This window comes from Oryzias latipes, chromosome 9 (genome assembly GCF_002234675.1).
Source record: "Oryzias latipes chromosome 9, ASM223467v1".
Taxonomy (NCBI): domain Eukaryota; kingdom Metazoa; phylum Chordata; class Actinopteri; order Beloniformes; family Adrianichthyidae; genus Oryzias; species Oryzias latipes.
In genome coordinates, this window is record NC_019867.2 from 1,244,510 (window position 1) to 1,268,819 (window position 24,310).

The following is a 24,310-nucleotide window of genomic DNA, read 5'->3' on the forward strand; positions in this document are numbered from 1 at the left end:
GATGGAGCCTTCAGACCCCCCCCCCCAGACGGCCATGAACCATTAATGGAGATAGTCTCCTCAGCCTTGTTACTTGTTGCGTAAGTCCTACTTTTGAATAAATGTTTGACTTTTATTATCCAGACCCGTAAACACAAATGGCAGCAGCCTGGAAGCTTCAGTCCTGATGATGCGTTTCTCGTTTCCCTCCCCAGGAAGTCGCCGTCACCCCCAAACCAAGCTGTCAGCCCCCCTCAAAGAGGCATTGTGGGACACATTCCCCGTCTTAAGTGCTTCCATGTTTGCTTTTGTGCCCACCGAGTCCGCTCGGCGACCTTTAGACGGCGGACCGATGGGAGCCCCCACCGCCCTCCGGTCTGACAGCGAACACACAAAGAGGGCCCGGCTAATTAAAGGGATGGCAACGTGGAGGACAGGAAACGGCCCGGCGATGCTGAAGTGAGTCTGAGGGGAATGGCGTCCGACGGCGGTCACCACGACCTCCAGCTGGTAGAGCAGAAAACCTCAGGAATGTTTTCAGGGACTCTGCAATCACTTCAGTTTCAGGGTTCATGAGCTGTGGGGCGCTGGACCTCGGCCAGGGGAAGACCTGGACATTGGGGGGGCTCCTTTAAGGTCGCAGAGGCAGAAGTTCCTGAAGGGTTTTCAACAAACTGTAAGCTCCACTCACAAACCTCTTCAATCAAAGTCATTTCCAAATCTTTGGATTAAATAAGTCCGTGTTTGTCCTCCAAACACTAAAGTGAAAGAACTTGAAAGAGACAAAAGTGGCATCAGGTCAGATAAAACAAGAACCAGCACAGCTGCAGGTCCGAACGTCTTCCCTCCTGGTTCTTCTGCCTGTGGAGAACCATCGAACCCAAACAACCACCTCAAACCTGCGTCTGGGACAACGCCGTCTTTCACCACAAACCTGCAGCTTTAATGAGGCCTGCCCCCACAAATCAGTCGCTGCTTGTTGAAGAGGCACTTCCCATCTGCAGCTCTGCTCCAGGTCCTGGGAACAAAGGCCTGGGGGGTGGGGGGTGTCCTCAGCTGCAGGAACAGCCTTCAGACCAAATCCAGGTTCTGTGTCTGACAGCAGCCGGGCCTTTGCTCTGATAGAATCTCATCAATAAGCCCCAACATGAATGAAACCCAAAGGTTGGCTAACTAAATGTCACAACAAAAACTTTATCCAATGGTTCTGTTTTTACTGGAGGTCAGGGATGGAGGCATCCGCCATGTTCCTCGCCTCAGACAAAAGCAAAGGGATGCCTTTTCTCTGCCACGGCAGAGAAGAGGCGCTGAGAACGCCGGTGTTTGCTGGTCAGACGCCACAGAAGCTGCGGCTCACCGCACAGCCGTCTAGTGAGATGCTAATGCGACGGACGCCCAGGACTGCAGCCAACCTGGATCCAGACATGCCGCCATGTTGGCGGTAAACACTTGTAAACATTGCCTTCACGGGACGCTAGCCATGTGCAAAAGACCAGAAACGCACAAGAAGCCAAGGGGGGAACGACGACAAAACTGAACAGAAACAGGACGAATTATAGAGAGCGACTTCCTTTTTATATTTTATTTATCTTATATTGTCTTATTTCGCAGTTTTCATTTTTTATTTTAATTTGACTTTTTTATTATTCCACGGAAAAATTGCACTGTAATTTTGTTGTACATGTACAATGACAATAAAGATATTTCTATTTCAAAAGAAAAAGGAAGTTACTTGAGTACAATTACATTAACGGATGGAGAAGAACCATTTCAAATAAACCTACGCTGTTGTCTGACGGGGGGGGTCCATCAGTTTGTTAATCAACTTCTTTGTTGAGTCAGAAGTTCTATAGACCTGTAGATATTAATACAGAATCCAGTCAAACAATAATGACTGAGATCGTTATTATCAATCAAAAGTGATGGTTTTACTGCGTCAGCACTGATTACCAGGCGACGCTCGCCATCAGGCCTGATCTGAGGAGCGTCCTCTCTGGGCGAGATGATAAGGCAGCGACCCACCAGAACGAAGACGAGGGAAGCAGAAACCAACAAAAGACGCCAAATCCTCCATTTAGCTCTCATGAATTCTGTTTGCCCTCCTCAAGCCGTTTTCATTGAAACCAATCGCTCGTGTTTTTGCAGAAACTCAAGAATGAAGTCGAGAAAGAAAGGAGACGAGCGAGGAGGTCGGGGGGTTTAGGGAGGATTAATCCCATTAGCTGAAGGATTCGTTCCCCTGAGAGGAGGAGATAAAAGGTGAAGCCAGGAGAAAAGAGGAGCACAACCCCCCCAAAGGAAACCCCTTTCCCTTGTAGGGACTTAAAGCCCTCCAGTTGTTTCCAGACTCAGAACCTCAGTTCTTGTTAAAGTATTTCCTGATGATTCTCTGAAAACAAACAGAGGCTGTTCCAGATCAGCTGAAGATTCACTCTGATGAAGAATAAACATTTAAAAAGTGCCAACAAACCAAAACACTCGGGTCACGTATGTTTTAAAAGGCCGGAATTAGGACAAGATGCAGAAATCTAAAGTGGAAGTGTGTCCCAATGAACACCGCCGCCATGGTGGAGCAGAGTCCGACAACGTTTCTATGGCAACCACTCTCACCAATCAGGAGTTGGCTTGTTGGAAGGCCACACCCCTTCCAGTTGAAAAATTTCAAAAAAATCTAAACAGCTATGAAAAGCACTGAGATTCACTCTGAAGCACATGGGGAGCCAAACCAGCCTTAATTAAAAAAACTGTTCAATATGAGGGAATCGGACAAGATAATTGAACTCACCCATGCCTACACAATTCCCAGCATGCAGTGGGGTTCAATTCCTGGAATTCCGTGCTTTTGCTGGTTGAAAGCAGAACATAACTGGGAGTAAGGAGTAACTTCTGTGCTCCTGGTTATCTGGGCCTGCAGTCAGGGGGTCACAGGCTGTGGAAACAGTGGCATGCCTTCACAGATATAACAACACGCTGTGATGACAGGCTGGGGGGGGGGGGGGGGGTCCTTGCTTCTGGGAGTCATCCCAGTTAACAATAGCGGCAACATTCCAGTGGAAACACTGCAGCATTATGGCTGCCTTGTTTTCCAGGAGCATCTCCATTTCCCACCAAAACTCCCACAGTGTCCCTGGTATTTTTAATGGCAAACTTGGGGGGGGGGGGATTCACACAGCTGGAACGCCGTCCATTGGAAGTCATGTTTCAAACTAGGTCCCAAATGGAGATCCAGAACGGACAGCAGAGCGGATTATTCTGGGTTTTTCTAGTTTTCTGAAAACGGTTTAAACTCAAATTCTGAGTTCCGTGCACAGCGCCCGGAGCTCGGCCCGCTCCGTGCACAGCGCCCCGAGCTCGGCCCGCTCCGTGCACAGCGCCCGGAGCTCGGCCCGCTCCGTGCACAGCGCCCGGAGCTCGGCCCGCTCCGTGCCCAGCGCCCGGAGCTCGGCCCGCTCCGTGCCCAGCGCCCGGAGCTCGGCCCGCTCCGTGCACAGCGCCCGGAGCTCGGCCCGCTCCGTGCACAGCGCCCGGAGCTCGGCCCGCTCCGTGCACAGCGCCCCGAGCTCGGCCCGCTCGGCCCGCTCCGTGCACAGCCCGCTGTGTTTGTCCTGTGCCAAGCAGGACGGCCCGTCCATGAACAAATATTGACTGGAGCGCATCGTTTCATCTCCAATGGAGGCAGATGTCAGTGAATATGCTTATCGGGCAGGAAAGAAGGGCCGCTAAATCAACTGAAAACAAAAAGGCTTTGTGTGCCGATGGAGTAAAACTACCATCACAACGTGATCATTATGACAGGAACCCATTAAACTCCTCCCATTCAGTTTGGAATAAAGTGAAAAACTCAGTGGATGTTGAGGCTGTTTTATTCCACTTCAGATTTTGGGGATCGGCAGGTGATAGTATTGTGGTGACAGAAACACATCATGTTGTGTTTTTTTCCCTTATGATCGTCTCTCTGTGTTCAGCGTTTCTGACTTATTGGAAACGAAACCAAAAAGTTCTAACAGAAAAACTTTTTCTCTTCAGTTTCAACATTCTGTGGGTCTAAAAAGCTGATTCAGTCATCAAGTCAACAGCCATGAACACGGCGCCGCTGGACGGACGAGCAGCTCCACCTGGCCATGGCGCCTTCAGGCTGGTCGGAGTGGAGCCAAAACCATGACTACTGTCCATCTGCTGGACCATAAGAATCAGTGAGGAAACAGATTTATTCAACTCAAGAATGAAAATCAGTCCAAACTGCAATTAAAACTAGATATTTGGAGAGGAAAATTCTGAAAAAGTAGCTGTAGTGCAAGCGGGTCTTCAGAACCTCCCTCTGAAGAGGTCCAGTTTCCTTTCAATGTCCTCATGCTTACAATAAAACCATGTTGACTCACAGAAAGACTTATTTATAAACCAGTGCTGATGAAGGACGATGTGCTCCACGTCTCACTCAAACACCTCTTTAGTGCTTTTTCTGTTTATATTTCCTCACTGAAAATACTATTGCTGCATAAATGTAAGACTTTAATCTCATAAATTCTCAATAATGCATTAGATTAAAACCATTATTGTTAAATATTGACTCTTACTATTCTACAAGCTTCATGTAAAATTATGACTTTATTCTCATGAATTTGACTTTTTCCTCCTAAATTTACATAATTCTTGTTTTCCTTATTTTCTCTTACAACTCTTTTCTATTATTTTATGACTTAATTTTCTTAATTTTTTATGGTGGCCCTTATACCCCAAGTTAAAATCACGTTTTGTAAAAAAAAGTTTTTCCTTGAAATCAGAAAAAAATGTTTTGACGGACACTTAGTTTACCGTACATCTCATATGAAGCTCTATATTCTAGATGCCTCTCTAATTATTGTTATAAATAAAAAGGAAGGTTTAAGGAGGTCATGAATCACAGCTCTTCTCTACAACACTAAAGAAAACCATCCTTGTGTTTTGAACTGGAATCGTTGCAGGAACGTCCCGCTTTGCATGCTGGGAACCTCCACGCAACAGCAATGAGATTACACCATCAAGGCAGCTTAAACATTCACCTTTGTGATGACTAAAGTAAATGTAAGCAGACCGTAACGATGGCCTGGAAAAAGGCTGAACTGATGCAACGACAGAAAAACTCAAGCATCAGACTGAACTGCCTTCTCAGAAACTCTGAACTCCACTTGTCTTTATAAACACAAACTCATTTACTGGAACTAGTTAATGATAATCACAGTGAACCCTCCTCCTCCGACGACGACGACGACAAACCGTACCAGAGTTCATCTGCAGGACAGCAGAGACCTGCGTCCACACCAGCGTTGCAGTCAGCTTTCACACCTCCAGAACCAGGAAGGCCATTACAGGAAACCTGGATCAGACCAGAACCAAGCAGTGTCCAGCGCTGCAGCCCTGGCAGTAGAAACATCCAAGTCATGCTTCCATAGCCTAAGGCAGTGTTTTAAAGGAGGCACACTTTCTTCTTGACAAAAACCCAGCGGCTCACCAGCATCCAAAAATTAAAAGAGGAGAAACTCATAGTCCGTATTGATGTACAGTCCCTCTGCAATGTTTGTTCTAAAAGATGTAATAAAAGTTAAAATAGTTTTCAGTAATAATTTTTATCTAAATTATTTGACATTTTACCCTAGCAGTTGTTTTTCCCCTCCAGTTTATTAACATGCAATTTTATGTAACCTCACAAAAAAACAAATATATTCTAAATATTAATTATTTTTTTTATATTTTTTCAATGTTGGTGCAAAGGCAACTGTAATTTTTAAACAACTATATGACCACAATATGTTTGATAAAAAAGCAAAAAAAAAACTAACATTTGTTTTCTGTAGTTACACAAAAAGTGAACATGTTGAAGTTTTTAGTTTTTCTGTTGTCTTAATCAAAAATAAAGTCTTTAAAAACTTTAACAAAAATGTTTATTTGATGATTAACTTGTTTCAATTTAGTTTAATTGTGTCTGTTTCACCTTCATCCTGTTTTCTTAAATGTTGTTATTAATTTTTCTTAAGTTTAACATCTAAAATAATCCAGACGTTATAGAAAAGTATTTAAGTTAGAAAGACGACTTGGACCAAACTCTGGGATGTTTGGCTGTTAAGAAACTCAAACCTGGAAGGAGAACTAAACTGTTGACCTCTGACCTCTGATTTCATCAAGAAGATTTATAAACTGGTTGATGTGTGTTCGTTGTGGTTTTATGACGTTTAACAGGGAAGACTCATTGTAGCGCAGAGATGCTGTCACTTTATCACAATGCATCCTGGGAGATGTAGTGATGTCAGACAGACTCTCTTCTCTGAGCTTCATGGTTTTGTTCACTTGTTCCACGGTCTGACACCGGATTCTGTGGAAAGCTCCACCGCTAAAGACGAGCTTTAGCTGGTGTTTTTGTTGGAACTGAGAGACTTTATGAGCAGAATCAGAACAAGGAAGTGAAGACTTTAACCACTTCTGATTGGTCAGACTGATGACGTGTGATTAGGCCTCCAAGAATCGTTGGTGAAGGCAGTTAAAGGGGCGGGACTTTCCAAAAACAGCTGAAGCTGCAGCTAAATCGCGGTACCGTCATTCTTATCAAAATGTCTTTAATAGAATCAAAAAACACAAATAAAAAAGTATTTTCTGATCTTTCATATTCCTAACTACTCAGTGTTTTATCAGGGCCTGTTTGGATGAACACAGAGCTGAAATCCTGGAGATGGGAAATGTTTTTAGATCAGTAAAAATGGGTCGTTTCCCACGGCACACCGTTCGAAAAACACTGGCCTAAGTGGATAGAAACCTATGAAAACTGCGTCGGCGTTTCATGCCGACATTCATCCCACTGAAACCAGTCTGAAGGTCCTGGACCGTGTCCTCCCCGCTCTCCGGGTCGTTCCAGCAGTGACCCGCATTTCACCTCTGGCAACCGCAGAGGAAATGAGAGAGGTCAAGAAAATTATCCCCTCAAAAGGCCTTTCTTCTTGGAAAACATTCCTGATGTCAAAACCCGCTTCCTGCTGCGCTTCGGTTTAATTATCACAAACGTTCATTGTAGGCGATTAAACATCAGAATCATTTTCTTTCCGTGGTGTGGTCAGGGAGTCCATCTGTAAACCAAACACTGGAATGCAGAACAAGAGTTCCAAAGAAGACCAACCAGAGCTCACACAGAACAAGACTTTCCTAAACCTGAGCGAACTCATCATTTAACCCTCTGTGATCAACGCCTGTGAAGGTTTCAGCCGCTGCCTGGAGCGTGGGATGGGTCAGGGACCTGTGGACAGCGTTACCATGGTGACGCTTCCCTCTGTTTGTGAAACTGAAACCTGAGAGGATGGCAGATCGTCAGCCGTTCACAGAAGACCTTCAAACTTACTCAGAGAAATCAATGTAAAGCCTCCTGGTTCTGCTGCCAGAGCACATAAGATCCGTGGCGTGGTTGGGGAGTCCGTCTGTAAACCAAACTCCACAGGAGCAAATCGTTTCCTGCTGCTCTGTACAGTTCCTGAGGAACGCCCCCTCCTGCAGCCGCAGGCCGCCTTCATCAAAGCGGCTTCCAACCTGCAGACCTCTTCAGAGGCCGCCTGCGCTCACCTGAGCCCAACAACCCCCCATGAGTCACGTCAGCAGGGGTCCCTGAAAGAGGGGACCGCGCTCTGGCCCCCCCCCGTCAACGAGAGGGAAACCACCAGAGGCTCTCAGCGCGATAAGATGGTGATCTGTGGATGTGACCTGCTGCAGCAGAACTGATGTTAATCTGGAACGATTACAGAGCCAGTCTGCGGTTATTTCAGCTGTGATCTGTGGAAACTCCACAAGCATTCAGCTAATTACTGCCATCAGCTTGAAAACCTTTGTGGCAGCCAACAGTTGAGCTAAAGCAGCAGAGGAAAAACTTTAATACACTTAGAAATATTCAAGAAAAATGTAATTAAAAAATGTGAGCATTGAAGCTTTCAATTTCTAACATTTACTAAAATCCTAATCAATCTGAAAACAAGAGAACGTTTGGTTCTAAAACAAACTTTGTGTGAAGCAGTTCAAGCTCCAGATAAAGGGAAAAACATATCAGCAAAATTTAACTTTTAGCTTCTCGGGTCCAAACACCTGAATCCAGTCCGGATTTTAGCGCCACGGTGATCCGATGTGGGTCGACTTTAAAAGGTTGGCTGGGATTTCCCTTCAGATGCAGAATGTGGACATGACGCCAGGATCTATTAGAACAGAACCACACCGACAGGTGGGTCAAAACCAAAAAAACAGAACCTTTTTTGTTGTAGGCGCGCTGATGCGCTCATGGGCATCGTAGCTGTTTAGTAACAGCAGAACCACATGATGGAAATGGTGTTTTTAACAAGTTCTTGTTCTGCTGACGGAGGACAAAAGAAAAGTCCAATCAAAATGACATTTCTGAGTATTTCTGTATTCAAATCGTGAATCAGGATTCCGATGCGTCCACCTGCAGACAAATAGATCAATGAACGTCTTTGTACGGCTGGATGGATCTGACATTGCTGCTTTTTTGTTGCACCGCTAATGCTAGGTTGGGGGTGTGAGGGGCTGTAAGCTAGCACAGGGATGAGGAGGGGTTGCTCCACGCCAACAGGCCCGCCCACAACTCGGATGACTTTCTACTGAACTCCTGCTGCTCTGCAGAAACTATGTCCTAGAAAACTGCGTCGTTTGTTGGAGAAACATAATGAAGAGACCCCTGGGAACGCTTTGGAAACAGATCAGAGGACGAGCAGAGTGGGACTTTAAAGAAAAAGCTGAAAGTGTCTGGAATAAAACTGGGTTTAAAGATTTAAAGATTACGTTTGGAGCACTAAACCCTCCTGATCACGTCTGATGCTCCAATTCTGAACCTTTCAAAACCGTAACTAAAGAGGAGTCCTGCCTTTTTCAAGCTTCTTTCACAAATGAAGGTCCAAAAGGTTTCATTGCTTCAGAGTTTGAGCAGACAGCCATAGAAAAGGTCCGACTCCCTGTGAGGAAGACCTCGGAGCAGAAGGAAGCCACAGCACCAACCTGAACTTTCAAAGAACCACAGAATGATCCAGATCAACAAGGAAGGACTACATGAACACAATCGGATTCAAAAACCATAGGATGGCGCCACAACCAACAGGTTTTCAACCAGCATGACCCTTTACTGACTATTATTCTGCATTTCTGTGCTAAACCAACGTTTAGACTTCAACTCTTTCCAATATTCTGCATCAGAAATGCTTCTGGGATTCTAGCCCGTGACTAAAGACGCACCCGGCGTATTTCTCTGCACCTGCGGCCTAAAGTGCACCTTGAACAAACACCAACATAAAAGCCTGAAGCTGAGAAGGTGTTGCACTCACCTCCCCCCTCAAAGGCACGTTGGGCCCAGCTGAAGCCCAGACAGCGAGAACTTCAAACAGCGTCCCACGGCGAAATGAGGGATTATTATGGAGTCACTCAGCGCCGTGTGACACGCCAGAGCTGCGCCCAATCACAACACGGCGCGCGCACACACAGTAACCCGACAATGGCAGAGAGGGAGGCTGTAACATGAGCAGCGCGGTGACCGGCGGCGCTCAGCTCCTCTCCGCCGTGCACGTCTCTGAAAAGACAAAACGGGCAGGAGATTCTCTGCAGCAAAACGTTCAAAAACGCTGCAAAACGCTGGACAAACATTTTCAGAGCATCGGGTCATTTGAACAGGAAACAGGAAGTGTTTGCTGAAATGAGCGCATAAAAAAAAACACAAAAACTCTACATGAGAATGATTAACTTTCAGAAGTTAAAAGATTTTTGTTTTGAGTTTTCTAAAAACGACTGAAGACTTTCATCATCCTTGAAGGGAAAAAAAAAGTATGTTTGCAAATCATGTCCTTTTTGTTGAACAGCTGAGTAAACAGATCAGAGCTGAAAGCGTCTATAGCGTTGGACAGATGTTAGTGTCACAGTAGAGGGTTATACAACTTCAGACACATGAGGTATACATTTGTATAAACCCCTTTTGTACGTGAGGCTAAATTCTATGGAACTTTTTGAAAATGAGATGTCAAATCCCATTTCCTTCATCGTTTTAATTAATTGACCGAATGAACGGAGTGGAAGAAGAAAAGGAAAAAGCAGTTTGAAGGAATACTTTTCCATTTTAATTATGAGTCAACAAATGCAGCTTTATTTTGAAAATGAAAAAGCATTTTGGTAGTGATTTTATTCTTAATTGTGCTACACAAATGCTTCCATATTCATCAGTTCTTAATCATGTCAAGCATTCATACCATCGAGATTCTCGTGTCACTTTCCAGATGTTTTTCACCGATCTGACTCATCAAAAATGTTCTACTCTTTTCAGAGATTTGTGCTCGAACGTTTCAACTTCATTACTCAACTTCCTAAATTATCCAACCAAAACTGTATTTTTTCAACTCCATTGAAAATGAACAGCTGGACCTTCAAATTGCTCTAGTTCAATGTTTCTCAATCGGTGTGCCGGGAGAAATGACCCATTCACTGATCTAAAAACATTTCCATCTCCAGGATATCAGCTCTGTGTTCATCCAAACAGACGCTGATAAAACACTGAGTAGTTAGGAATATGAAAAATATATTAAATACTTTTTTCTTTGTGTTTATTTGATTCTATTAAAGACACTTTGATAAGAATGACGGTACCATGATTTAGCCGCAGCTACAGCTCTGTTTTCTGAAAAGTCCCGCCCCTTTAACTGTCTCCACCAATCATTCTTGAAGGCTTAATCACACGTCATCAGTCTGACCAATCAGAAGTGGTTCAAGTCTTCACTTCCTTGTTCTGATTCTGCTCATAAAGTCTCTCAGTTCCAACAAAAATACCAGCTAAAGCTCGTCTTTAGCGGTGTAGCTTTCCACAGAATCCGGTGTCAGACCGTGGAACAAGTGAACAAAACAATGAAGCTCAGAGAAGAGAGTCTGTCTGACATCACTACATCTCCCATGATGCAGTGATGGCAACTAAAACCAGCAGTCTGGACCCCAATTATGGATTCCTTGTGACAGACCATAATAATAAAGTTTTTCAAAAGGTGGATTCATGTTTGATTACATTTTGAAAATACCAGTTTTATTAAGGTTTAAGGTTTCAAGTCAGATGAGGCGGAAGTTGGCGTCTGATTGTGAAGCTTCCACTTGACAGTTATGGGTTAAAATCCAGATCACCTTTTTCTGGTTGCTAAAGGAAACCAGCTGCAGATATTTTACAGAGGATGAAGATGAACTTTATTCTCAGAAGTTAAAGGGAAACTGGAAGCTTAAAAAAATAAATAAATAATAGTAAAAATATTAGACCGCCACTTCAGCCTCGGAGAGGTCGGTCTACGAAAAAATAATGTGTGACATTAAACGGGTCTGCGGTTGGAGACCACTGCTGCAGCAAACATGGGGGGGCTCCATCCTACAGCAGCCCCGATAACACAGAGGAAGCTGATGCTTTGGTAGATAATCAGCTGGCAGGAGCTCCCCTCCACACAAACGTCCACCTCTTCGGCTCAACAGCAGACGGAAGAGCTTTGGTTTGAAATGAAAACGGATTTCTGCCTGCGAGCGGCTCTGCAGACAGAACTGTGACAAAAATGTAACTGTCAAAACTGCCTGGATGTGGCCTGTTTCAGCCTGACAGGAGGAGTCCGAGCACGCCTGCATAGCTGGAGGATTATCGGAGTTTCTCTTTGCAGCCGCCCTGCGCCGCCCTGCGCCTCCCTGCGCCTCCCTGCGCGCCCTGCGCCTCCCTGCGCCTCCCTGCGCCGCCCTGCGCCTCCCTGCACCGCCCTGCACCGCCCTGCGCCTCCCTGCACCGCCCTGCGCCTCCCTGCGCCTCCCTGCACCTCCCTGCACCTCCCTGCACCTCCCTGCACCTCCCTGCGCGCCCTGCGCCTCCCTGCGCCTCCCTGCGCGCCCTGCACCTCCCTGCGCCTCCCTTCGCCGCCCTGCGCCTCCCTGCGCCTCCCTGCACCTCCCTGCACCTCCCTGCACCTCCAGGAGCAAAGGGAGGACTTTCCCCATCCGTGCTTTCAGCAGCAGGTCTGAAAAACGGTCATCATGCAAACTGGGAAGGTCAAATGTTGGGATTCTACCCCGTGGAGAAAATTTTCCCGCCATGAATGTCCACCTTAACATTGTGTGTGTGTGTGGGGGGGGGGGGGGGGGGGGGTTGAGAGTGATGCAGGGGCTCTGCTGTTTGAAGCAACTGCTCCTGTGAAGTCGGTCCAAGGGGACCCGAGACCGCTCCAAACGCTGGGGTCCGACGTCCCCGTGGCCCCACCCTGAATCCAGGCATTGCAGTGGGGGGGTGGGGGCTGTCCCAGGCCTCCTCTTGGCCCACCAGCAGCAGCAACAGGTCCGTGATCTGGGTAGATGCCCTGGCAGCCAAATCCAGTTGGAGGAAAATGTCATAATTCCTTTTTTGGCCTCAGTGTCAAAGTGGAGGGTGAAAAACTCTCCTTCACAGCAGACAGCAAACGCCTCGTTCTGCCTCGTTCCAAAATGTCTGTTTTTGTTGGATCACACTGAGCGGGTCTTTGGATTTTCTTTCTGGGTCAGAATCATCCAAAAACAGGAGAAGGATTTGTGTGATTCAAAGGCGTGGAGTCCAAATACAGAAACGAGTTTGGACCCAGAGAGCAGACGCAGGACCGACTCTTCAATGTTATCTGGACGACGGAAATGCTGCCCCCATACCATCACACTGCCACCACCACCAGACGCTATTCAGCACCCTTTGAGCCTGTGACCCCTAAACTTAAAGACGCTAGCGTCTGTTAAAACCAAGCCAAGTCCAGAACCAGAGAATGAACCAGAGGAGGAGAACTCTGGACCCCAACAGACAGAGAGGAGAAAAAAAATGGAGTTTTAAATCTTCCCCTGAACCTTTCGTGAGGTTTAATCAGTGCAGCGCTGAGCCCCCAGACCCACAAAGACCAGATTTGAAGGGATTTCTGCTTTGATCCTCAGTAATGCCCCGCCCCTGCAAACGGGGGGGGCAGCGTGGAATCGGTTCCTGAGATTCAGGCTCTGAAGGGAACACAGATGTGATGTAATAACAGGACAGTGCAGCGCCGGCTGGTGCTCTTATTCTCACTCCAACACCCCCACCCCAAAAAAAACTGGTTACAGGACAAAAAATGGAGGAATACGGACAAATCTTAAACCCACATTAAAATGCCCCCCAGAACAAAACACAAACAAAAGACTAGACAGAAGGTCCACTGCAGCCATCTGCTTTGGGTGGGGGGGCCAGGCATGAGGTCACAGGGAGGTGCCGGCGGGGGTGTCGCATCAGCACTTTGATGTGGTGAACAGGAGGTGGGAGGGGCTGTCTCACCGAGGTGAGACCCCTGTCTGGCTGGGGGAGCGTCTGCCGTTTATGACGTGGGGTTTGGACTTTTCCCCTGCAGAACATCCCTTCACAACCAGAACATCCAAGAACCTCCAGCCATCTTTAAACCAGCCGTTCAGACGGGTTCGGACCTTTGTTCTGCTGCGGGTCCTTAAGTTCTGCAGCTGTTTCAGTTTGCGCTCAAGAACAAATGTTTCTGATGGGGTCACATGGGTTGCTGGAGCCTATCCCTGGTGCTGTCAGGGAAGGCGGAGCTTTCACCGGCGAGGTCGACAGCTGATCACACCAAACACACATATTCAGACCTGAAGGACAATTTAAAGTCCTGCTCTGCAAGGCACCAACATGGAGGCTGGAGAAAACCTGAACATGAACCAGGAGAACATGCAGACTCCAAACACAAAGAACCCAGCTGGGATTTGAACCAGGACCTTCTCTCTGTGAGATCAGAGTGCCGACCACTACACCACTGTGCAGCCTTATGATGCAATTGCGATTTATAAAAAAAAAAAATCCATTCATATAAATGCGGAAACTGAACAAACAGGCTTCGGGACAGACAATGGTACAACTTAAATTGTTATACAAATATTTAAGAATTAAACACAAAATATTGAATTTGAAGGGAGACCTTCAGGATAAGACCTCATGGTCACGGAAAAAAACGGTTTCCAGATTCTGGGAGAAATTCTTTAAAAGAAAGAAAAACAAAAACATATTTAATACTTTGAATCCATCGTTGGATTCTGTTACCGGGTCACGTGGAGACCAGAAGATGTCCTGCATTTGCTGCTCACCTGCAGCTGAAATCTTCAACCTTTACATAGAACGCCATCTCCTCAGAATCTAATATTTCAGATTAAATCTGTTCTTCAGGAGAATAAGGCTCTAAACGTTGAGCTTCATTCTGAAAGACATCTTTGTTCCTCCTCCACACCTGCTCTCACGTGGGGAAAACTGGACTCAGGTAAACGAATTTCTCCCACAAAGCTCACATTCTTCTCTTTGTCAGATCGATTTTCTGCTTCATCTCTGAAGAGGAGCAGAGCAGCCTGGAATCAGGAGGTGGAGGAGCCCTCGGTTTGACCCGGGCTCTTCCCCGCCACAAAGGCTGCGCGCGCCGGAGTGAGGGAGGAGACAGCCTTGTTTAGCAGGAAACACCTGAGACAGCAGGACATCAAAGAGGCCGCCTCCAGCGAGCAGGCCGAGCGCGGGAACATGAACGCATCCCGAGGAACATCCATGCACGCGTGATTTCAAAAGTCTGTGGAGGTCCTCGCGCCCCCACAGCCACAGGACTGTCCTCGCGCCCCTAAACCACACAGGTCAGGACTGTCCTCGCGCCCCTAGTACAACCACACAGGACAGGACTGTCCTCGCGCCCCTAAACCACACAGGTCAGGACTGTCCTCGCGCCCCTACAACCACACAGGTCAGGACTGTCCTCGCGCCCCTACAACCACACAGGTCAGGACTGTCCTCGCGCCTGCAGCTCAAAGATCCGAAGAGCTCCCGTGAAGCGCAGTTGCAGCGGCCGCCATATGACTTTACACATAATCCAGATTAGGCAGCAGCGCTTCATGGGATTGTACAGTCTGGACCCCCCCACCTTGAGCATACCGAGGAGAACTCAATCGAGGCGCGCGCGTGCGCGCTCCACGCGACAAGAACTTGGCGTGAACTCACCCGGACGCCGACTGTCCCGGCCTCTCCGCGGACTTCCGTTCCGCTCCGGTGGACGTTTCCCTCCGGGACCGAAACTCCTCTTAAAACCGGGAGGGTGATGCGTTCACGGCCCGCCAACGTCGACGAGCACCAACTTTTGTGGGATTCCGGCAACGAGCCGCATGCGGCGTCTGTCCTGAACGCAGGCGCTTTAACACCGCCGCAGGGACACCAAGCAGCCGTCCTGCTCATGCGCAGTGCAGCCCGCCCCGCGCGGATTCTTTTAGGAAGGTCCAATCCACAGGTGTAGTTTACCTGCGCGGCCTACTTTCATTAAACCGTCTGTAAACAGCCGCACTATATTATTTATTCACTCTGTCAGTTAAATCATTCCGCGAAGACTTAACGAGTGCGAGTTACAAAAAACTGTTAAACTGTCTTCAAATACTTTATTATTTGGAGAAATGTGACAAATATCAACAATCCCTTAGAAAAACCCAAACAATGACGCAGAAAAGCGGACTTCTGCAACACTTATGAAGTATTGTTTGACACAACACGCAAAGGGCATATGTCCATCCGCGGGACAAAGTAGTTCCTTGCATATAGATAATATAGGTCTTTTTGATCTTTTTCTTACCAGCGGCGCATTGATATCAAGAAAGTTGTCCGGCTGGCTAAAGAACTTATTGTCTTTAATTTGATGGATTTTTAAAACATTTTAAACCAATATCTTAGTTATTCTCGTGTTAACTTCAGCGTAAATTCACATGGTAAATATTTTAAAACGGACTTTATATAATAAATTAAAAAGGTAAATCAGATTTTAATGGTAATGGTGGTTTGGAACGAGCAGAAAAATGCTAAAGCCAGCGCGACATCTAGTGGCAGCTTGTAGTTACTGCCAATCAAGGTTTGGAAACTGCGAACGAAGAAAAGTTAAATTAACGATGTTTAATTGAAATAAAAGCAATTGATATCTTTGTTTTTATTCTCAGACGGTGACGTTTTTCATTTTTACACTTTGAGTAAAACTCAAAACCTCTACTTACAAAACTAAATGTGCAGGGAAGTTTCACAAAGTTATTAAAATTCCAAAACCGAAATATTTAATCCAAACATTTTCTTGTCCACATGTTTCATTTTCGTGGGACTTTCTTCTTAGCACGTCTTTGACAATCTGACTAAATCTTGCCAGCTGATGGACTAAAATCACTTCTGAAAACATTTTTAAGTAGACAGAGAAACTGAACTGTGGAGTTTCAAATGTGTTCCCAAGAGTGGAGTTAGTTGGTTGAACACCAACTCTTCAGGATAGTAAGTTAAACGACGAGGTATGGTGGTGGTAGGATCATAGTGGGTGGGGGATTCGTAGCAGTGAGATCAGATTTTTATTTTAAAGGCAAAACAACAGAAATCTCTGGAAAAGTTCTCAAGCAAGACTGCAGGAAAAAGTGATGATGGTGTGAAACCATGTTTAGATTTTTCTTCCCAGCATATTTACCTCACTCCAATGATCAAATACCCTTAATGAAAGTCTAAAAAGTAATTGTCTATAATGTCAAACTTCTCATGGAAGCATATTTATTTGATAAAAAAAGATGTGTTTGTTCTCATTTTTGTGTTTTTCTTTTAGAACTGAGAAAGCAAAGACCTGCAAACAGGCTGGGCTCTAACTTCATGTGCTCATGAAAACAGACAAATGTCCATGTTTTGTTTATGTGCTGATCATGAGATCCTCAGTCTGTTTTGTTCTTCCTGCTAACTTTAGCCTCAAGCATTACAGAGCAGTGGTGTAGTGGTTAGCACTCTCAATCTGGGCTCTGGTTCAAATCCCAGCTTGGACCTTTCTATGTTCTCCTCATGCATGTTCTCCGTTTCCATCCACAGACTTGGTTAACTGGCGGTTCTTAAATTGCCGCGGCGTGACTGCAGCCCTGCAACAACCTGTTCAAGGTCTTCTTCACCTTCACCCAACAGGTCGGCTCCAGCAGACCCCCAAAGGTATTCAGGTGGTTCCGAATGTGGGTGGATGAATGTTTTTTTGATGTAGCAACCGTTGTCATGGTCGTCATGGAAACGGTTTGGGGTTTTGTAGGAATCTGCACAGTCTGTGGACCGGTGCTGCAGGTGGACATCAGAACCAGTTTTAGTCAGCCTTCTGGACCAATAAGAAATGGGAAAGAATTGATGAAAAGCCAGAAGAGAGGAATAAGTCCACGACTATCCAGAAAGTCTGGGGTTGGATCTAAACAAACTAAAGACTTTGAGTGGCCTGATAAAGTCTGAAGATCTTCGGTTAGAACCTCAAATGGAGGAAAAACGGACTTTTGTTTGGGTTTTTTGCCGATAATGACAACGTTTTGTGGGGATCAGAGTCGTTTTTGTGAAACAACCTCTTCTCTCTTCAGGACCGCAGTGACCCGCAGCAGCCCCCAGACTAGAGCCGAGGGTTTGATTCCCGCTGAAGGACAAAAAGGAAAGCCAGGCGTGAAAGCTCCGAGTGCGCGTGTTTGAACTGTGCGTGACAGCTCGTGTGGAGCACAATAGCGGCTGCCTCTCTCCTCCTACCGCAGTCAAAGCCGCTGGAAAGTGCGCGACCTTTTCTTGCGCAAAGCCAGACCGAGTCCAGCTTCCATTGTTCGGGTCACATTCCCGCTTTGGAGACTTTATCACTTCATCGCCGCGCGGTCCTGTTTGAGCGGGCGCGCGGGGGGGCCTCACGGCCACGCCTCCCCCGCTCCCCTGGATTGGCCCCTCCGTCTTCTGTCACTGCCACGAGTTTCCGCGTTTCTGCGCATTTAAGTCCCGCAGCGCGTCCCGCAGCCTCCACTCCCAGACAGCAAGCATGTCCGACCGCGGGACGTTCGACACCAACGTGGTCACCGTGACCCGCTTCGTGATGGAGGAGGGACGGAGGGCCAAGGGCACCGGGGAGCTGACCACGCTGCTCAACGCGCTGTGCACGGCGGTGAAGGCCATCTCCAGCGCCGTGCGCAAAGCTGGGATCGCGCACCTGTGAGAGACACGCGCACACTCTCGAACATGCATACCTTTAAAAAACATCCGTGACATGGGTGGATGTCACCTGCGCGGCGTAAACTGGAGGTTCAGGTTGACTCAGAATACCTGACAGACCACGCCCACTGGCAGGTTTAACCTGGGAGCCGAGATCCCGTTTCCTTTCACCTGTGATGACGTAGGGCCTTCTTCAGGTTCGGCGACCAGGTTAGGTTTTGGAGGCGAGCCGTGTGTGACCACAAACGGTTCCGTTTGAGGGTCAAAGCCACGCGCTAGTTTCGTTTCTGGACAAAAATCTGCGTCCAGATTGAGACACGTGAACACAACTGGTTAGTGGCAGGAAAGGGAATCAAACCAACAACTAGCAGAAAAGTTTAGGTTAACTACAAGTAAACCTAAAAGTGAGGCAATACTCGAAGTTTACTTTTAATACACTATTGTAAACTTAAAATGTTCCAATTTAGTGTGAAGAAGTGTTCAGTTAGTATACTTCCTATGGTACAAGTACATGGCCTGTAGCATACTTGCTATACTTGTACTCAAATACAAAGTACACTTCAAGTGTAGTACTGTTTGCTGAGGGAAACTTTAATTTAGTCACTTTTTAGAAGTAAAACATTTCAGTTGATTTTTTTTGAGTTAAAGTAAAAATAAAGTAGCTGGGTGAGTCTGGCAGCGCCGTGACCCCGAAAGGCTTCAAGAGGTTTAAGAAGATGGATGGATGGAATAAATAAATACAAAGTGTTTGTATTGTAACTGTACTATGCTGTTATATTCGTGATGATGTCACTGAATGGCATTTTGATTCAGATCTCATTTTTGTGTAGAATATACTGAACAAAAGCACATTTATTAATAACATTGTAACTCTGAAGTTTAACCGTTTTTCTTTTTTTTTTTTTCAAATTAGCTCAGGTAAAGTAAAATGTCAAAGTAGTTTTCAAAAAGTTTTTGAGCTAATTGTAACCTAAATAACTCAACGTTCATCTCCAAACCAAGTTATTTATTTTGTGCATCTGTTTAAAAAATGACTGGTTTTGGTTAAACAAAGAAAAATAAAAACATGTTGCTGTTTGTTGGATGTTTGTTTTAAAGACATTTTCCATTTTCCTGTCAGTTACGGCATCGCCGGCAGCACCAACGTGACGGGCGACCAGGTGAAGAAGCTGGACATTCTGTCCAATGACATGGTCATCAACGTCATCAAGTCCTCCTTTACTTCCTGCGTTCTGGTGTCTGAGGAAAACGAGAAGGCCATCATCGTGGAGCCGGATAAACGGGTACGTGTCAGAGCGGCGGCGCAGACGGGGGTCAAACCGACGAGCCGCGACGCTCAGGTTTCACCAAGAAAAGACTTATTGCAAAAACTGTTTGGCAATTTGAAGCAGAAAGTTCCTGTTTTTCTGAAGGAACCCGTTTTATTTATTTTTTTGTCTGTGGCTCAATCTTGACACCCCCCCCCCCCACCCACCCACCCACACACACACACACAGCCTTTGATCAAAGTCAGTCTGAAAACTCCAGGCCTTCAGAGCCGCTGGCACCACTTTCAGACATTCCTGCCTCCGCTCCACCGTTCTGTCAGGCGTGTTCATCATCATAGTGGGACGCTATGAGGGCAGTTGGAGAAACCCATGCCGCCCTCCCCCACCCCTGACTTGACACCCAAAGTTAATTTCTACAACTTCCTGCTTGAAACTGCTTTTTATTGTGAAAGGAGCCAGATCAGTTCATCGGGTAACCACTAGAGGGGGCGTTTCCACAAGATGGAGCGTCCACGTTAATGTCAAAGTGGTGCAGATGCCTGTAACAAATGAGCATTTGATGCCCCTGGGACCTGGATGGATGGATGGATGATGGATGGATGGATGGATGGATGGATGAAAGCCTTGGCCTTTAGACGGACTGTAGAGACATTTAAACCACTTTTATCTGCTAGAAATGTGAAGAGCTCTGGCCAAATAGAAACTTTTTTACCAAGAAGAACAAAAGACTAAATAACTAAAATAAAAGTTAAAATACAAAGGAACAAGTTATTAATTATTGAACAAAGTTAGAATAAGGTTTATGCTGCTGTTTAAGGACTTGGAGTTATGAAGTAATGTTCCTACAGGTCCTATTTTCTGAAGTTCAAAGTTTACAGAAGGAAAAATATCCGAACTGGATGAATCAACATGTCATGATGTCACTCCGGTTTTTACTGGATGTACATTTCACTCATATTTTGATAGTTTTAATAGTCTTTCATTGTGACAGGAGTCTCCCCTTAAACATGAAGAACAATTATGTTCTTTATGAAGCAGCAGAACTGAGCTAAACCTGGACGTTGAAGTCAAATCCTCTGAATTTCAGCTGGAACTTTATTTTTCAGGGTAAATACATCGTCTGCTTCGATCCTCTGGATGGCTCCTCCAACATCGACTGTCTGGTGTCGATTGGAACGATCTTCAGCATTTACAGGAAGGTAGGACTCTGGATGGAAAGGTCTGGTCTCTGTGGAGGAAGCTTCACTTCAACCGTACCAGACGGCAGACTCATCATTTGGAGTTGACTGGGACACCAAACGTCCTTCCAGGAGGATCTTCGGTAATCAGACGTTTCCCGCTCTGTTCTGCAGACCACAGACGACGAGCCGTGTGAGAAAGACGCTCTGCAGCCGGGCAGGAACCTGGTGGCGGCGGGTTACGCCCTGTACGGCAGCGCCACCATGATCGTTCTCTCCACCGGCCAGGGAGTCAACTGCTTCATGCTGGACCCGGTCAGTGCGCTCCGTCCCGGTCTGCTGCAGGGTTTCCATCTTCTCATTTTGTTTGATCTCAACGTCAGGCGATCGGCGAGTTCATCCTGGTGGAGCGCGACGTGAGGATCAAAAAGCGGGGCAACATTTACAGCCTGAATGAAGGCTACGCCAGGGACTTTGAGCCGGCCGTCACCGAGTACCTACAGAGGAAGAAGTTCCCTGAGGTGACCGGCATTCACACCACCCAGCACCTCCAAAAACCTCCCTCACGTTGTCGTTCTTGAACCTCTGCAGGACGGCAGCGAGCCGTACGGATCGCGCTACATCGGCTCCATGGTGGCGGACGTCCACCGGACGCTCATGTACGGAGGAATCTTTCTGTACCCAGGAAATGCCAAGAACCCAAAGGGGAAGGTGAGCTCCCACTGCAAACCCCTCACCTCGCCTTCATCCCTCACAGATTTGAACCTGTGACACGGTGTCAAACCACATTCAGGAGGGCTTTATTTTGAACATGATAAGCCAGCTGTGCGGATGCCGCAGTCTGAGCTTTTATTGTGAAAGTTTATTCAGTGAAACCTTCAACAGCAGGTTTACCTCAAATGAGCTTTGAACTCTGTTTTCCTGTTTCCTAAAATGTTTGACCATGATCTATTATGTTTATTGGGCTGAATATATGAGGTGAAACTGGAGAATCCCGTATAATCATAGCCCCACCTCTTTGCTTAACAGTTTAGCTTCATCTGGTCTTCAGATGTTGAAGCAGCAGTCCCGTGGTTTGTTCACATGCCGTTTTGTGAGCCTCATTCATGCTTTTTTTTTTTTTTTTCTTTCGGTGCTCATCAAACAAACACTGTTTTTCATGAACTTCAACTTTAAAAGGCTCCGTTCAGCCTCGGGGTCCAACCATCGGAGTCCGACCATGGGGGTCCTTCGTGGTCTGACTTTGGAGTAAATGTGTTAGGATGTGAACCGAAGAAGATTCTGATCTGATCCAAACGTCTTTGAGTCGTGAAAATGGCTTCTTTGTGTGGTGTGGTGTTTTTATGGAGCTCCACATCACTTCACATTGGCTATTTTCCACAACAGTTCTGTTTTCCTTCTACAGTCGGAGTCTGATTTAGTTTTACTCCCATGGGTCACCAGCTTTTGTGGCACTTTATTCTCCGTGAAGGTTAATGTTTTTTTTCTTGATCAAATCAACTTACACCAAACTTTATTTGCCAGCTTTTTCATCCACAGGATTCAGTTATGGTTGAACTGGTATTTATAGATATGTAGTTATACATAAACAAATACAAAGTATAATATAACTAAAAAGTTAGACAGAAAAGAGAAAAAAGGTTCCCTCCGTCCCACCCGAGGCTCTTAAATGAGATGAAGGAACACTAAATAGAAAGAATGATTGATAACAGTCTCAATTTCTCACATCAAACTCCAAAGGTAAATACTTTCACATATGCAATAAGGGGTTCCATGTCACCGAACATTTTTGTTGGGTTGATCGGTGCCTGAGCTTTTTCCAAAGGCAGGAAGGAAAGTAACTCTTTGAACCATTGGGAGACGGAAGGAGATCAGATCAGATGGAATAAGATCCGTCTACGTGTGAGTAGCAGGCAAATGCGATGGCATTTTCTTGGGTTTTGTTTGCTTCATGTTGAGGTGTCATAATTCCAGAAATACCGAACTGGAAGTCAAATCTTTACCATAGATGCGGGATAGGACCTGAAAGAGATTCCCCCAGTAATTATGGGGGTTGGGGCAGGACCAAACCATGTGGCCCTCAGTCCAAACCTGATTTTTAAAGTAGTTTTTCTACAGACGTGACTCTGTGGTGAAGCTCAGAGTTTCCAAACGTTCTTTCCTCACATCCGTGAGTCTCAGCTGATGGAGACAAAACCTCCTGTTACCCAAACGACAGGATTGAATCACCGTGTTCTGTTTTGGCGGGGGGCGGGGGGTTAGGCAAGAGTCTTTTTTGATTGAAACATCTGTATATGTCAGTGCAGCAGAGGACGAGGAAGGAGAACCTCCACCCACTGTTTTAGTCTAAGTCTGATGACGCCGTTTTTAGCCAAACCCTAAAAATGTGTCGTTTTCTAGAACATAGTTTCTGCAGAGCGGCAGAAGTTCATTAGAAATTCCCCTCTGAGTTGGTGCAAAGGGTCTGTCTGTCTCACTGTTGCTGAGAGCTCTCTGTTTACACTCTCTCTAGCTAGCTTACGGCCCCTCACCCCCTCCCACCAACCAAACGTTAGCGGTTCAACAGAAACAGCAGCAACATCAGATCCATCCATCCGTCCAGTTCTGATCCAGATTCCAGCTCAGACCAGGAAAACAAAGACGTTCATGGATCTGTTGGTCTACAGGTGGAGGATCAGAAAGGGGCGGAGCTTGGAGACTGTGGCCCCGCCCAGAGTATTTTCTATGTCATTCTCAACTCCAATTCATCTGCTACTGATTCACAATTTCAATAAAAATACTTAGAAATACAGTTTTATTTTAAGCCTAATTTTCTTTATAAATGACTTCCATCAGAAAAATGCTACAAATACCCCCCCCCCCCCTCACTGGAGTGAGGCTTCAATTTAGGTATTTTTTGATGAGGTGCAATGTGGAGGAATTGACCTCTGACCTTCTTCTTCTTTGAAGCTGCGACTCCTGTACGAGGGCAAGCCTATGGCGTTCATCATGGAGCAGGCGGGGGGCATGGCCTCCACCGGCTTCGAGAACATCCTGGACATCCAGCCGGAGAGCATCCACCAGCGCGCCCCGGTGGCGATGGGCTCCCCCGAGGACGTCCTGGAGTACATCGCCATCTGCCAGAAGCACGCCAAGAAGTGAAGCCAGACGGTTTCCTCCACGTTGTTTTATTCTGAAAAAGATTTTTGTTATGAATGAAAGAAAGCTCAAATGTGTGAAAAGCTCCAAAGGTTAAAGGACGAGCTGCAGCCGTGTCTTCAGGAAACGACCAGATAAAGTGTCTGAATGAACCTCCATGGTTCCTGAACCTGCTGTTTCAGAGGAAAAGTCACAATAAACTGCAGGACAACCTTTCTGCACCCATGACCCTCTTTTAACATGAAGACATTTGGATTAAACACCTATTTTATTTGTTTCAAACATCCTAAAAGCAGGTTTCATTTGACAGAAAAACAATGGGTTTAAAAAGAAAGTCAAATATATTTTAAAAGAAGCAGGATATTTTCATCAGTCCGGTCCCCATTTCTCATTGTTTTATCCATTTGAACACTTTGTTTACCGTAATCAGTGGAAAAACAGAAACTTTCACTACAATTTAAGGAACGAATAAACGATTTTCCACCATAAATCTGCTGAATGCTGCTTTTTTTGTTTTATGACAATATTTCCGAACTTGACTTTTCGTTGTGTTTTTGTCTTCATTCCTGCCTGTTTGTCACAAACACGTCATTTAAATGAAATCTAATAAGATTTTGCTTCTATTCCCCTTTTGACACCCAAACTAAATAAAGACTCCGCTTCTTTCCCACAATCCTCCTGTTTTTGTTTGAGATGGAAGTGACAGAGGGGGGGGGGGGTTGACC

At 46.1% G+C, this 24,310-nt stretch overlaps 2 protein-coding genes across 5 annotated transcripts in view; one reads left to right on the forward strand and one right to left on the reverse strand.

Annotated features, from left to right (window-relative positions):
* kank1 (KN motif and ankyrin repeat domains 1) overlaps window positions 1-15,264 on the reverse strand; it is a 40,274-nt gene extending 25,010 nt beyond the window's left edge. For 2 of the 4 annotated variants that reach the window (XR_908407.3, XM_011473092.3), the window contains exon 1: window positions 15,005-15,264. The gene's annotated coding sequence lies outside the window, so the exon portion shown is untranslated. Of the gene's footprint in view, window positions 1-5,237; window positions 5,374-9,314; window positions 9,395-15,004 lie in introns of those variants that run through there. The other 2 variants (XM_011473095.3, XM_020701695.1) reach the window with 2 other exon arrangements.
* Window positions 15,265-17,073: 1,809 nt separating this feature from the next.
* LOC101161040 (fructose-1,6-bisphosphatase 1) lies at window positions 17,074-24,075 on the forward strand. The gene is made up of 7 exons (XM_004086449.4): window positions 17,074-18,001; window positions 19,122-19,284; window positions 20,376-20,468; window positions 20,622-20,762; window positions 20,831-20,968; window positions 21,039-21,158; window positions 23,397-24,075. Exons 1-7 carry the CDS (start codon window positions 17,832-17,834, stop codon window positions 23,586-23,588), a joined length of 1,017 nt encoding a protein of 338 aa, XP_004086497.1. The 5' UTR covers window positions 17,074-17,831; the 3' UTR covers window positions 23,589-24,075.
* Window positions 24,076-24,310: the final 235 nt, after the last annotated feature.

Bases quoted from the DNA above. Each gene is read 5' to 3' on its own strand.
- LOC101161040 (XM_004086449.4), top strand. From the start codon at position 17,832: ATGTCCGACCGCGGGACGTTCGACACCAACGTGGTCACCGTGACCCGC. The intron at 19,285-20,375 runs GTACGTGTCAGA...TTTATTTTTCAG, and splicing joins TCGTGGAGCCGGATAAACGG to GGTAAATACATCGTCTGCTT. The intron at 20,763-20,830 runs GTCAGTGCGCTC...TCTCAACGTCAG, and splicing joins ACTGCTTCATGCTGGACCCG to GCGATCGGCGAGTTCATCCT.